This window comes from Aotus nancymaae, unplaced genomic scaffold (assembly GCF_030222135.1).
Source record: "Aotus nancymaae isolate 86718 unplaced genomic scaffold, 86718_ANA_hifiasm-v0.15.2.pri h1tg000016l, whole genome shotgun sequence".
In the NCBI taxonomy this organism is placed as follows: Eukaryota; Metazoa; Chordata; class Mammalia; order Primates; family Aotidae; genus Aotus; species Aotus nancymaae.
In genome coordinates, this window is record NW_026988428.1 from 75,208,132 (window position 1) to 75,222,573 (window position 14,442).

Sequence of the window (14,442 nt, forward strand, 5' to 3'; positions counted from 1 at the left end):
TTACATAAACTAAGCCCCTACTTTAACTATAGACAGGTAAATCTTAATCAAAAATTTTTCAGTTATTTTAGTTTTTTCTTAAAGTGCTTTAATTCCGTTAAAACCGGAGCCACCAGATTTCCTGTCTGCCTGTCTCTTCCTTGGCCTTAATCCAAAACTCTGCCGAGGAAGAAGATTCGTTGGTACACAGGGAACTGTTTTATAATCCATTCATTTCCTAGCCCCTCATTTGCTACCCAAAAGTGGGGACCTAAATCTGTACGGATTTGGGTGTTCAAAGCCCATGGCCTACCCAAATAGAGGATAGCTCCTTCCTTGTGTCTCACAACTTTTGCTGAAGTCCCTCCATCTTTGTGAACATGAACTTCTCCATTTGTGAGGATATCACTGGTCGATTGGGTCATGAATCCTACAGCAGGCAAGATGCAGAATTTCCTCCCAGCTCACGGTCTCTTCACTCCCAATCCTCTTAGAACATACTTTGCAGCAGTCCTTGGAATCTTTAAAGGTAGCCTTTTGGGACTTTACTGTCTCTCAAGGTTACATCCTTAACAGAAACAAAAAGATTCTAATCAGGGCGACATCAGGTCTCTTGCCTGGCTTAATTTGTCACCCAACTAAAACAGTGCACTTTCTTGATTTGGTTTTATTGACTGGATGAACTATATAAACAGATTCAATTCAGGAAGCATCTGAAGTGAGATGAAGAAAAAAGCATGAAACTCCAGAGAAAGCAACTTGAGGCTTGTCCTCAGGGGCTTCGAGGACCGGGAGAAGTCACTATTCTGGCATCTTGCTTCCATCTCCACTTCCTGCAGTATGTACTGCTGCTGTGCATTTGTTTAAACGAAGCCTATGGACATTCTTTTTTATTTTGTACATGAGCCTCAGGAACAGCCTCAATGGCCGAAAGACCTCATAAAAGGGAAGTGTGACGGGACTGCATGAAAGTGCTGGGGCGAGTCTTGGCCCTCGGCCACTGTTGGAATGTGTAGGGCGTGCAGTCATGTGTGCACCGTTGCACACATGCATCTGTGCATAAATGTCTGTGTTTGCAGCAAAGAAAAGATAGGGTTGTGAGATGCCCCCAGAAGCCACAAAGATGCCAATGTTTTAGTACCAGGTGAAAGAGCCGCTTCGTCCTCCACTATCTCAGGGAGATGCCCTTCTGTAGACCTCTGTAGCCCAGTACCCTCTAGAGCTCCTGGAGAGATGGCCCCGAACAGTCCCAGGGAAGCAGTGTGGGCCTGTGGCAAAAGCTTGGACTGTGAAGTCAGCAGGATTGGAATCTGGTTCTTGTCTCCCAAGCAGGTGCATAATGTCCCTGGGCCCTCCTTTCCTTATCTGTAATATTGAGAAGAGTAATACCCATTTCTGGGCCCTTTTGACTGTTAATGAGACAACATGTGAATGCATGGCACAAGAAGGTTAATTGCTAAGTGTTACCGTCCCTGCTCTGCCTCACTGCTGAGCTGCCATCCTGTCCATCTGAAAGGGACTCTGAGGGAGCTGTGGTTGCAGCCTGCCCAGCTGCCTGCGGAGCCACGCAGAGCACTGACAGGGAAGGCCTTTGTGGGGTGCCCGTAGAGGCCACTTCTGTTTTCTTATTTCCTTGGAGATGTACTTCTGTGCTCCTGCTTCTCCTCCCTGAAGCTTTGCCTGCTGTCCACATTTGGAGGGGATGAATAAGATGAGCACTGGGGAGGGGAGGAGCCATCACTCCAGCAGGAATATTCCCAGCGGCTGACTCACTGCACTTTATTTTCAGTGTGAACGACTGAGAAATCAAAGAACCCTAAAAGAGGAGGAAGTTTCAGGACAATGTTTTTAAAAGATAAAAAACATCATCAACAGCATGGTGGCGAAGGGGCTTGAGGAGACTGGAAATTCCAGTTTGTATAAGGGCACACAGTGCTGTAATAGAGTGCTTACCTCTCTGCAGTCCCTGGATGTGAATTCCCAGGCTGCACCCACACCTGAGCAGAGCAGAGGCTGGGCCTTATTAGGTTCTGGCTGCCAGCTGGATCTCAGTTGCAGGGTGTGAGTGTCAGTTACTGGTGTTTCCCAGCCTTCTTCACACTTTATGTAACCAGAGGTGGAAAGTCCAGCCTCGTTTGCAACTGTTGTTCTTCTGCCCCAGGAAGGCAGGAAGCGTAGATTTTTGTATTATTTGCCTCCACTTCTCCCTCCCCCAGTGTGCCACTGTGCACATGTGGTTTCTGTTTTCCTAAGCCACGGCAAAGCATAAGCAATTACCCATTGTAAACACACCTCTGTGTGTCCACACATACCTGGCTGCACTGGATTGATCAAATTTCTGCTTCTAGGTAATGACTGATCTAGAATGGAGGAGGAGAATTAAAAAAAAGACCAAACAGCAGATGGCCCCCTGAATGTTGTAAACCGTGTTTCTCTAAGCAGCGTTTCTCAACACTCTTGATATTTGGGCCAAATGATAATCTGTGGGGTTGTTTAGTGTATTGTAGGATATTTAGCAGCATTCTTATCCTCTGCCCGCTAGATGCTAGGAGCACCTTCCACCCCGTCGTGACAACCAGAAATGCCTCCAGATATTGCCACATGCCCTTAGTTTAGAACCATATTTGTAAAGCTTGGTAGCAACTTTTTATTTCGTATGCTACTTTGTGTGTTTTGTTGCTAAACTTGAAATAAACATATTAATTTTTAGGTAATCAATTTCAAAAAAAAAATATAACAGGGACATTCAAACCTCTCTGTTGGTAATTATACCCATGGGACTATCATTTGCAGGCCTTCTTTAAAATTCTACTTGGGCAGTTAAAACAACATAAGATGACTCTCTTAGAAGCTTTCTTGAAATTTAAATTAAACACCATCATGACACATTCCCTATGTCAATAACTTGACTTGCCTACTCAAGTTCTTTAAGCATCAGTTTGTCTAGCTTGGTTTTTTTTCTTTAGAGACCGTGTTGGTCATGTGTGAATTGCCCATCTTTTTACAATCTCTGCTCAATGAGTTTATACAACGAGTCTCTGGTAAGAGACAGACGTGGGAGTGGAAATATTTCTCCTTAACCACAGGAAGGGATTTTTTACAATGCCTTTAGCTGCGGATACCCAGGGTACCTCACCCAGCAGGAAGGAGAGGGAACTATACTTGGGCTAAACACTTGCATAAACTACTTCTCATGGAAAAGACAATCCAAAATAATGGAAATTTCTTTAAAATGTCCATGTGCCTCGAGACAGAAGAAAGCCCTTTAGTTTAAGAAAAATGCACTTAAAATTAATGAATACCTTGTGATCCAAAAATATTTTTAGACATACATGTTCAAGTGTTTTGAAGTGAACTTCTAGAGTATGCTGTACTTTATTATATAGTATTACGCATTTACATTGGTGATCAAAGAACATGTATCTATGCAGACGGAGATTCTGAAAAGACTGAACAATTTTAGATGAGCCACGGCAACAACCTCTGAAGGATCTAGGAACCTAAGGAGGATCTGCCTTTTACTTAATAGAAATCTTAAAAGCAAAAATAACTGGCATGGCTTGAATGTCAATTGTTTAAAAAAAGAGAGCGAGGGGAAAAAAAAAACCTGTTGTGTGGTCAGGCAGTTATTTTTATCATCTAGGCTTAATTTTTAACCAAAGAAACAAAACAATTAATAATGTTATAAAAGCCACTTATACTCTGAGCTTGAAACAACTGCTTTATGCCACAAAATTCCTGTTGCTACCTCCGTTAGTGACTGAGTAATTCAATATGTCCTGAATGTCAACATGTTTTTATTACTCAGCTAAAGTTGGCTTTGCTGGATTAAATGTCGTTTAAAATGATCAATCGGCAGCTTGATTGGGGTTGTTTTCACATTTATGAAAGGAAAAAGTTTGCCGGATACAAATGTTCTTGAAGCTTATAGGGAAATGGTGTTCTCTGGTAAGCTCTGCCCTTCTTTTCCATCTAACAAGTAGATAACATTCTAGGTCATTCATGGTAGCCCAGTGCTGGTTAAGCCCTTACATGAAGAAATGGTCCAGTTGACGTTTCACTGTTTCATGAGAAGTAGAACGTACCATGACAGTAAGAGAGAAGCAGCAGAAACAATGCAGTGAAAACCCCCGTGCTTGTGGATGGAGAACCTCCACTTTGTTTCAACTCCACAGTGGGCCTCTGAGTGGAGTGCCTTCTGCCTGGAGTCAGGAGGGCTGCCCTGATGTCACCCACCTTCATATGGGCAAAATGTCTTTATATCAAACTGTAAAAGACAACCAGGTAGTTTCTTAATTGCTGAAATCTATTAAAATAAACACACTAGAAAATCACATTCCCAATCCAGAGGAATTCAGTGGTGTTGTCAGCCTATTTGAAGTGAAAATGATTGTAAACCTATAAAGAGATATGGGAGGGGTTACACACAATCTGCTTTTGTTCCTCTTAATTTACTGGCTTTTTTCCCCCTAGAGATATGGTCTCACTTGGCTAGGCATGGTGGTTCACGCCTGTAATTCCAGCATTTTGGGAGGCTGAGGCGGGAGGATCACAAGGTCAGGAGATCAAGACCATCCTGGCCAACATGGTGAAACCCTGTCTCTACTAAAAATACAAAAAATTAGCCAGGCGTGATGGCAGGTCCCTGTAATCCCAGCTACTAGGGAGGCTGAGGCAGGAGCATGACTTGAACCCAGGAGGCAGAGGTTGCAGTGAGCAGAGGTCGCACCACTGCATTCCAACCTGGGTGACAGAGTGAAACTCCATCTCAAAAAAACCAAAAAAAAAAAAAAGAGAGAGATGGTCTCACTCTGTCACTCTACCGCCCAGGCTGAGTGCAGTGGGTTGATCATGGCTCACTGCAGCCCCAAACCCCTGGGCTCAAGCAGTTCTCCCATCTCAGCCTCCTAACTAGCTGGGATTACAGGTATGCATCACCATGCCTGGATAATTTTTCAAATTTTTTGGAGGAGATAAGGTCTCATTATGTTGCCTAGGCTGGTCTTGAACTCCTGGGCTTTCAAGCAATCCTACCGCCTCTGCCTCCCAAAGCAATGGGATTATAGGTATAAGCCACCACACCCAGCCCTCATTTGCAGGCACTTTATGTGATAGTATTTGATTTTGTCAATGTTTTCCAGTTGGAACAGACTGTGGAAAATTAAAATGTATCTGCTATTTGATGGTAAGACACACACTGGAATATGAAGCCACAGCTGAGTTCTGGTCTTAGTCCTTTTGGGATGCTCTAACAACCTGCCATAGACTGGGAAGTTTATACACAATAGACATGGATTGCTCCACAGTTCTGGGGGCAGGAAAGATCAAGGCCCTAGCAGATGAGGCATCTGGTGAGGGCCCACTTTCTGGTTCATAGACAGCATGTTCTTGCTGTGTCTTCACTTGGTGGAAGGGTGAGGAGTCTCTCTCAGGCCTCTTTTAAAAGAGCACTTATCCCACTTGCAAGGGTGGTGCCTCCAAGATCTAATCACCTCCCAAAGGTACCTTGGCAGTTAGTTAGGATTTCAACAGATGAATTTGGGGAGGACATGAATATTCAGACCACATAGCAGAACTCTATTTTCCCTTTATAGTGAAAGTGATTCAAGACAAGGAGGTGCCTGCAAAGGAAAAAGACATTTTACCACTTTTTACTGCTTTGCCTAGAAACTACAATCATCCTCCTTCCAATGCCTTAAAAATGAGCTAGATTGGCCAGGTACAGTGGCTCACACCTGTAATCCCAGCATTTTGGGAGGCTGCGGCAGGCGGATCACCTGAGGTCAGGAGTTCGAGACCAGCCTGGCCAACATGGCGAAACCCCATCTCTACTGAAAATACAAAAATTAGCCAGGTGTGGTGGCATACGCCTGTAATCCCAGCTACCCAGGAGACTGAGGCAGGAGAATCACTGGAACCCAGGGGGCAGAGGCTGCAGTGAGCTGAGATTCCACCACTGCACTCCAGCCTGGGCAACATAGCAAGACTCTGTCTCAAAAAAAAAAAAAAAAAAAATCTGAGCTAGATTATTCTCGGTCTGCAGTAGAACACTTGACTTCTCAAGGTACTTAGGACTCGGGTTGTTCATCTTCTCCATGCCTCCTCACCTCAGCCCACCCTCCGGCAGTACAGAATACAGTTTGGCAGGGCAGGGTAGGTAATAGAAGGGGACAGCTTCTGTTAGAATGGAGTTCAAACTCCAGGACTAGTGTCATTGTTTTAAGAAGGATATCACTTGTCCTTTTCTGAAACACAATGAATGACATACCACATAATGTTTAAACACAGATAATACAGAAGAAAGGATACTGTAAGGGTTACTAAAGATTAGGGTTGATGTACGTTTAATGGTAGTTCCTTGAAAGATTACACTTCTGGAAAATGCCACATTTTTCTGCCAATGTCTTCTGCTGCTCAGAGAGAACGCTGGAGTTCACAAAATGTAAACGGTACACTGAGCAGAGTGCACTTTGTTCTGGGAAGTACTAAGACTTTACAAACCTATACCCATTAACGAGTTTCTCTGAGACTAGAAATTGCATTGGGAAGTGTGTCCTAGTATGGGCCCTAGGGTCATGCAGAGCCAAGGATCCTATGTGCCATTCATAAGCTGTGTCTTTCTGAGTAAATCATCAAACCCTCTAGCTGCAGCTTCCTGGTCTATAAAATAGGAATCGTAACAGCACCTGCGTCATACGGCGGCATACGGGTCAGATGTAAAACCAGGCTTGTAGAAGCCACAGCTCGGTGCCTACAAACAGCACCCACTAAATATCATTGTTTTTATGACTTTCTCTTCCCTCCCATTATCACTAGTACAATAATCCTGTAAAGTACAAGTGAGTGCTGCTCTTCCCATTTCGTGAGGCAACAGAACTTTAGGAAGATTAAGAAACATGTCCAGGGTGGTCCAACTGAATTCTCCTTGTCAATATAACCCCAGAGAAGGGTGTATGTCTTTCTCTGTGATGCAGATGTGCTGGCTGTAATATATTCCAAGTCTCAGTTGGACACTCCCCTTTCAAATGTGCCAGGCCCAGGCCTCGCCCAAAGCGAGAAAGAAAGAACACTGTAGTGCAGGAATCCGGAGTGCAAACCCCAGTGACCTCACACAGGTTATTTGTACCTCTCTGAGGATCAGAAATACAGATAAAGTGCTAAGTTCATACTCGGCATTCAATAATTGATCTTCCATCACCAGCCATTCTGACAAGTGCCTATAAAAAGTGGGCATCTCCAGAATCATGCAGTGAATACCTGGAAATTGGTGCTGCTGCTTCTCATCTGGAGGCAAATCAACCTTTAACTAAACCTAGAAGGCACACATCTGTCTCCAGCTACCTCTCCAGGTTCTGCCGGAGGGCAACCATACACCTTCATAGCACACATCCAGAAAGTAATAGAAAGGGGAAGGTGTGTATCATGTCTTTTTTTTTTTTTTTTTTTGGAGATGAAGTCTTGCTCTGTCACTCAGGCTAGAGTGCAGTGGCACGATCTCGGCTCACTGCAACCTCCACCTCCTGTGTTCAAGCAATTCTCCTGCCTCAGCCTCCCGAGTAGCTGGGACTACAGGCGCACACCACCACACCCAGCTAATTTTTTGTATTTTTAGTAGAGATGGGTTTTCGCCATGTTGGCCGAGCTGGTCTTGAACTCCTGGCCTCAAGTGATCCACCTGCCTTGGCCTCCCAAAGTGCTGGGATTTCAGGCATGAGCCACCACGCCCGCCCATGTCTTCTCTTTAAATTTACCAATCTACACCCGAAAGCCAAGGTCCAACACTATGCCTAGGCCGTATTAAATCACTTCACACCTAATATCCATTGCCTGACTGACTGTTCAAACATCAGTTCTGCAAATGGAGAAAGTGACTTTTGCACTGGATTTCTTTCTACCATGATCCACTATATCCACGGTTTAAAGGCCTCCAACGTATGATAGAATGAGAATATCTGTATTTCTTTTTAAAACCACGCTAGCCACAGTTCCCACAGTCAGAGTCACCACGCCACATAGTTTTTCTTTTCCCACAGTTTTTCACTCCTCACTCCTTCTTGCTGTGTTTTAGCCTACCCCACCCTTCTCGTCTTTATCCATGCATCTCCCACCAACAACAGGATAATCTTTATGCCCCACCGTTTTTTACCACACAGCTCTCTTTGGAGCATCAGGACCCTCTTTCCACCCATTTCTCCTTCCAGCCTGCATTTAACACACTTTCAGAGCCCATTCATTCACAGTTAGAGCTTGCTTCCCATCTTTCACATGGGCTCTGCCCAGATTTAATTTGGGTTACAACCGTGGACCTCCTGGTCACTGTGTCCTCATCTTTGGAGGGAGGCTGTCACCTGGATCATCTCTGTGGCCTCCATGCATCAAAGGTCACACAACAGGACCTCCCTCCATCTCTCTGGGCCTTCATTTCTTCCTTGTGAAATAAGGAAGTTAGACAATCAGTCAGCCCAAGCTAGGCAGAAGTGGTTGCTGGATTATTTTCTGATTCTTCTGGTTAGTGCCTCAACAAGAAACATTTTCAACAGTGTTTTCTTGCCCTTTTCCTCTGTAGACTGTAGGCTGCTTTGGGATTACGTCTATCAGTTGCTTTCTGACAGCCGGTACGAAAACTTCATCCGATGGGAGGACAAAGAATCCAAAATATTCCGGATAGTGGATCCCAACGGACTGGCTCGACTGTGGGGAAACCATAAGGTAAAAGGGCAGCAGATAACTGCTCCATAAACTAGTGTGAAAATGAAGTCTTTATCCCTGGATTGGAAGATAATCGTCGTCTTCTGCTTTCTACTTCTGCCTATACTTACTTAGTTTATTCCTTGCTGGGCAAGCAATTAGGCAGTTGCAAAGGGAGGGAAATAAAGATGCGTCTTTCCATTCATTCCTGAGGCCAGGTTCCCATTAACTCTCATATCCCAGTTTGCTGGGCTGCATCATGAGTGACCCTCGTTTCCACTCTCCCTTGACCTGGTCCTGCCACCTCCACTGTTGTTAGGAACTGGGTAAAAGGGAAGTGCTGCAAGACTCTGACTCACAGGGGACCTTTGGGAAGTGTCACTTCTTTCCTGCTCAGTTAGAAACTCCCATGTTGACAAAAGCCCATTTCTGCATATGAAATACTTATATTCTGACTTATATTATAAGCAAGCAATGCAAGAAGTTTGATTGCCTCATAATTTTTCCAGACTGGGAGGAGGGAATGGAATTGAATAAAGTTTTTTGCAGTAAGGAAGATTGCTAAAGTATGCAGATGTAAAAAGTGGGTAACCGTGATCCAAGCCAGCCGACAGGCGGACCTGAATCAAAGCCTGACATCCGCACGGTGGCACACCCCCCAATCCGCTGAGTGAGAAGGCAGGGAGGCCCAGCCAGGTATCCCCAGGCCTGCAGCCTTCTAAGAAGGCAGTGGGTAATGCAGACCATGACCAAATATGGCAAGGCCCCACTGACAGACACTTCCATGTGTGAGTCACTGAGAAAAATCCCTCTGCTACTCCCACGTTGTACCATCGCCTCAGGGCTCAGAACCACTGTAGTCTTGCTTCCACAACAGGAATTTAAACAAAAACTCGTCTTCCTTAAAATGACAGACCAGAAACACAAGTTTGAGAAAAGGTCATTGCAACAAAAAAAAGAAAAGCGGTGTGGGTCAGAAGGTGAAGGATGACCCAGAGATAGGGCGAACCTGCAGGAAATTCCTCGGGCTGAGCAGAGAGCAGTCTTGGGAAAAGGAAATAAGGAAGGCTGCTACGGGATCTGCTTTATTAGCTAGGGCTCCAGGACTTCAGACAAAGGGTGATTCACCTTCGGTGTAAACCTTGGTGACAGTGAATACAAAAAGCTAAAGGGTGGGGACAGATGTGCCTGGAAGGCAGCAGATTAGCAGGTAGCCTCCCAAACTGGCAGGGCCACAGGCAGCAGCTGAAGAGCTTTTATTTTTATAGCTCCCCCAGTGCCTTTTCTGAGGTTCATTTCATTGTGTCTTTGTGCTTTTTTTTCTCCCTTCCTCCTTTGAACAAACAGAACAGAACAAACATGACCTATGAGAAAATGTCCAGAGCCCTGCGCCACTACTACAAACTAAACATTATCAGGAAGGAGCCAGGACAAAGGCTTTTGTTCAGGTAGCACTTCCTTTTTCTCCTTTCCTTCTTTTGGGAGGATGCTGTTTTCTTTAAATAATGGGGAGCGGGCAGGGGTGGGGGACTGTTAAGATCTCTACCTGCCTATCTGATTCCCAAAGCCATCATTGCTACAAAATGGATACCAAATACTGGTTTGTTAGGATTTAAGGAAAATATTTTTTTTTAACTTATGCCCGTCTCGTAATAAAGCCAAAACTAAATGAACAGAATCTGACTCACCTTTAAAATAATGCAGTGACCAAGTAATATTCTGTGGCATTCAACTCCGGCTTAGTTAAATCACAAAGGCAATGGCAAAACAAGGAATGAAACCTAGACTTGCAGGTTACCAACCCTGTAAGGCAACTTTCTAAACCAGTATTTGTCAAAATGCAGGCAATGACCCACCGTGAGTCATGAAATAGACTGAATGGGTCCATCACAGCTTTTTTTTTAATGAAGTAAGAATAGGATAGGATAGAGCTGAATATGCCAAACTGCATCACATGTAGCAAGAATGACAGTTGATTCGTGAAAATGTTGTTCTAGGTGTGTATGTACACAGTGAGTCGTGATGGGAAATGTATTTCTTACAATACATTGTAGTCAGAAAGGTCTAAAAGCTGCTACAGTAGAATTCTTCTTTCCAGAATTCCTCATAGCTAATGAGTTTCAGCCAGTTAGCCTGCCACATAGATTGTGATGCCAAGTCCTATGGGAGAGAGGAGAAGGAATTAGAAGGAGAGGGGGGATCCGAAGGGCCCATCAGGAGAGGCAGAAGTAGACCTCTGGCGCTGGTAGCAGTCATGAGTGGGGCCAATGCAGGTTGGTAGAAGTGAGATCAACAAATACAACCTTGGGTGATGGGTTTTGGCAGGTGGTACAGAAGAGAGTGCCAGGCAGGGCTAGAGCTGTAGATTTGGAATTATCTATATACAGGTAGGAAGTGATACCATGTGTGAACTGATGAGCTCACTCATATGATTAATTTATTGGAAAATGCGCAGAACCTGGTCTTTAGCGTTGGGAAGGAATGGTAATTTAGGAATAGTAAAAGCAATTGAGATCTTCAAAAGAAACGGGAAAGGCTATTTAAGGAAGGGAAACAGAATAGAAGGAATAAAAAAAGAACCTTCCCTTCTCTGGCTCTACTGATGCCTTTTCTTCATCCTTCAGCCTAACTCAGTTCTTGACTCCCTTTCTTCCCACTCTGTACCTTTTTTGTGGATGAACTGATCCGAATACACAACTTCATTTATCACTTCAGCGGTTGGGCTCTTATATCTCTATATCCAGCTCTAAAATCTCCCCAAAATTCTAAATGTGAATGTCCAAGAGCTTCTTGTAGGGTGTGTCCCTTTAAATATCACATTTAAGTATTTCAGATATGACACCTTCAAAACAGATTAGAAATTCCACCCAGAGGCCAGGCGCGGTGGCTCACACCTGTAATCCCAGCACTTTGGGGGCCGAGGTGAGCGGATACCAGGTCAAGAGATCAAGACCATCCTGGCCAACATGGTGAAACCCCATCTCTACTAAAAATACCAAAAGTAGCTGGGCATGGTGGCATGAGCTTGTAGTCCCAGCTACTTGGGTGGCTGAGGCAGGAGAATCGCTTGAACCTAAGAGGCGGAGGTTGCAGTTACCTGAGATCACGCCACTGCACTTCAGCCTGGTGACAGAGTGAGACTCCATCTCAAAAAAAAAAAAAAAGGAAATTCCATCCAGAATTCTTGAATTTTTGTTACTCATCTGGGGCATCGCTGCTGTTTGAAGCGACCAACTTTGAAACTAAAGTTACCTTTGACTCTTCCTGTTTCCCGGTCATTGTGCTAGATTGGCTATTGGCTCTTCGGCACCATTCCCACTCTATTCTGTGTTGCAGGGGCTGGAAGCTTGGGACCTACATTTCTAAGGGCTTGTTGGCAGAAGGTCCCAGGTTGGAGTCTTTCAATGACAAGCAGTTTCATGAGACCTGGGAGATGAGAAAAAGGCAAAGGCTTCCCTGACAGTGGAAGCTGATGTCTGGACTTCATGATTCACATCTGGATTCACTCAACAATCTCTTTCTATCTCTGGTCCACTCCCCTGCCTCCTGAAACCATAATACAAACTGCCAGCTGCCATAAACACTAATATGATTCCCTGTGCCAGGAATGTATATGACTGTAACTTTTGCCTTTTTAATACCTACATCCTCAAGGCTCAACCTCAAGTCTGTTGCCCTGAATGAGGCCTTCTTCAGCTGCTCCAACCACACATAGCTGTCTTCTTCCATCATCACTTGGGTTCCCTTGGGCTTAACTACACTATCATTTGCATTTTCTTTTCTTTCTTTTTTTGTTTTTTTGAGACAGAGTCTTGCTCCTCTGTCACGTAGCCTACAGTGCAGTGGCACGATCTCAACTCTGCAACCTCCACCTCCTGGATTCAAGCAATTCTCCTAATTATCATGGCTCAGCCTCCCTAGTAGCTGGGATTACAGGTGCCCACACCATGCCCAGCTAATTTTTGTATTTGTAGTGGAGACACAGTTGCACCATGTTGGCCAGGCTGGTCTCAAACTCCTGTCTTCAAGTGATCTGCCCATCTTGGCCTCCCAAAGTGCTTGGATTACAGGTGTGAGCCACCATGCCTGGCCAGTTTGTTTTTCTAGAGACAGGGTCTTACTCCGTTGCCCAGGCTGGAGTGCAGTGGTGTGATCTCGGCTCACTGCAGCCTCAAAACTCTGTGCTCACGCAGTCCTCCTGCCTTAGCATCCTGAATAGCTAGGACTACAGGATTTTCTGTTTTTAATACTGGTTGAGTATTCCTTATCTGGAATGCTTGGGACCAGAATTGTTTCCAATTTTCAGATCAGGGATGCTCAGCCTGTATGAAGTCCTCCTCCTCTGCAACTAGACTGTAAGCTCCTAGAAGGTAGAGGATTCTACTTTTTATCATTCTGGGTTACACCTTTCAGTAAATGTTTATTGACAGCCTGATGTGGAATATCGGAAGCTTAATATGGGAAAGTTGTCAATAGAAGAAAGGGATGGTTTGAGGGGGGCCAAGCACAGCATATCTGTGGAGTTAGCTTAGAGGGACTCCTTTTTGACTTCAGATGTGGAGGGAGAAATTTTAGTTAGGGGATAAAAGAGGAGAAACTGCAGATGCTACAGATCATACTGCCGGAGAAGTTTGGCAGTAATGAGCAGGAAAAAACAGTAAGTAGCCAGAAGATTGATAGGCTTCCAATAAAAGATTTTCAGTGAGAGAAAGGAATAGTGCTATTAGTGAGGGAGAGATTAGCCCTGTTGGAAGAAATGAATGTTAGAAGCCAGACTTGCCACAAAATGAAAGTTTCTTGGTATAAGATCCAGTATGTAATCAAGAGAGGTGTTGAATTGTAGGTACTCTTTACAAGATGTTTGAGTGCTGAAGAAGGTGGACGTTTACGTGTTGAAATCATGGACTAGTGCCATTAAGCAGCTCTTTGATGGGGCAGAACACAAAGAATGAGTAGGACTCAACTCATGAGAAGAGTGAGGAGGATTCTAGATAAGGGAAAAGCTGAAGATGTGTAGGAGAGCATGCACTGTGATTTATACAGGAGCCGAGACCACTAGACTGCAGTGGGTTCAGACTGGTGAACAGTGGAAAATAAGAGCTTCCCAGGTAAATATGGTAGAAGGACCTGGTGGGCAGACCAAAGGATGTATTCTTGACTTGATGAGTGGTCATTGGAGGCTTTTGCATATGGAGTAATGAGAGAAAATGTAAGTTCTAAGAGAGTTTATCTGGTGCAGGGGCGGAGTATATGGGGAGGGAGAGAAAGGTGTGCAGGCACAGACGGGGAGTGGAAAGGGTGCTCCTACAGGGAATGCGGGACATCTGCAACCAGGCTGCCTTCCCTAGCCATGTAAATCACGGTCAAAACATGTCATTGAGGTCACTTCCAGTTTAACCCATTGAGCAGGAAGATGAGGCTTGCTGTACACCCCAGCTGCAAAGGTAGGCAGACTGCAGAGGGTTCATTGCTGGCATTTTGGGTGAATCTGTGATAATGTCGTAAAAGATTTTTTTTTTCCCTTTCTAATTTTCCAGAAGCTCCACTACATTGTCCTGTTATCAGCACTTTCCACTTAACATTTAACTATATCCTTTGAGTGAAATTTAAGTTTTGATTGATTACCATTTCCTGGGCTCACAGTCTGGAATGGAAGTGGATATATAGCTCTCATCAGTCTGTGAAATCTAATTCTCTAAAAGAAACATGAACATGATCTGGACCAAGGCTTTCTCGTATGGTCATGCAGTAATGCACCACACAGTCCCAAAGGGT

The 14,442-nt window shown here is 44.5% G+C and overlaps 1 protein-coding gene across 8 annotated transcripts in view; it reads left to right on the forward strand.

The window, feature by feature from the left end:
* Positions 1-14,442, forward strand: part of ETV6 (ETS variant transcription factor 6) — a 251,308-nt gene that overhangs the window by 232,029 nt on the left and 4,837 nt on the right. For all 8 annotated transcript variants that reach the window (XM_064377672.1, XM_012434274.3, XM_012434276.3 and 5 more), the window contains 2 exons: positions 8,546-8,688; positions 10,015-10,115. In XM_064377672.1, coding sequence (XP_064233742.1) covers positions 8,546-8,688; positions 10,015-10,115 — 244 coding nt within the window. The remainder of the gene's footprint in view (positions 1-8,545; positions 8,689-10,014; positions 10,116-14,442) is intronic.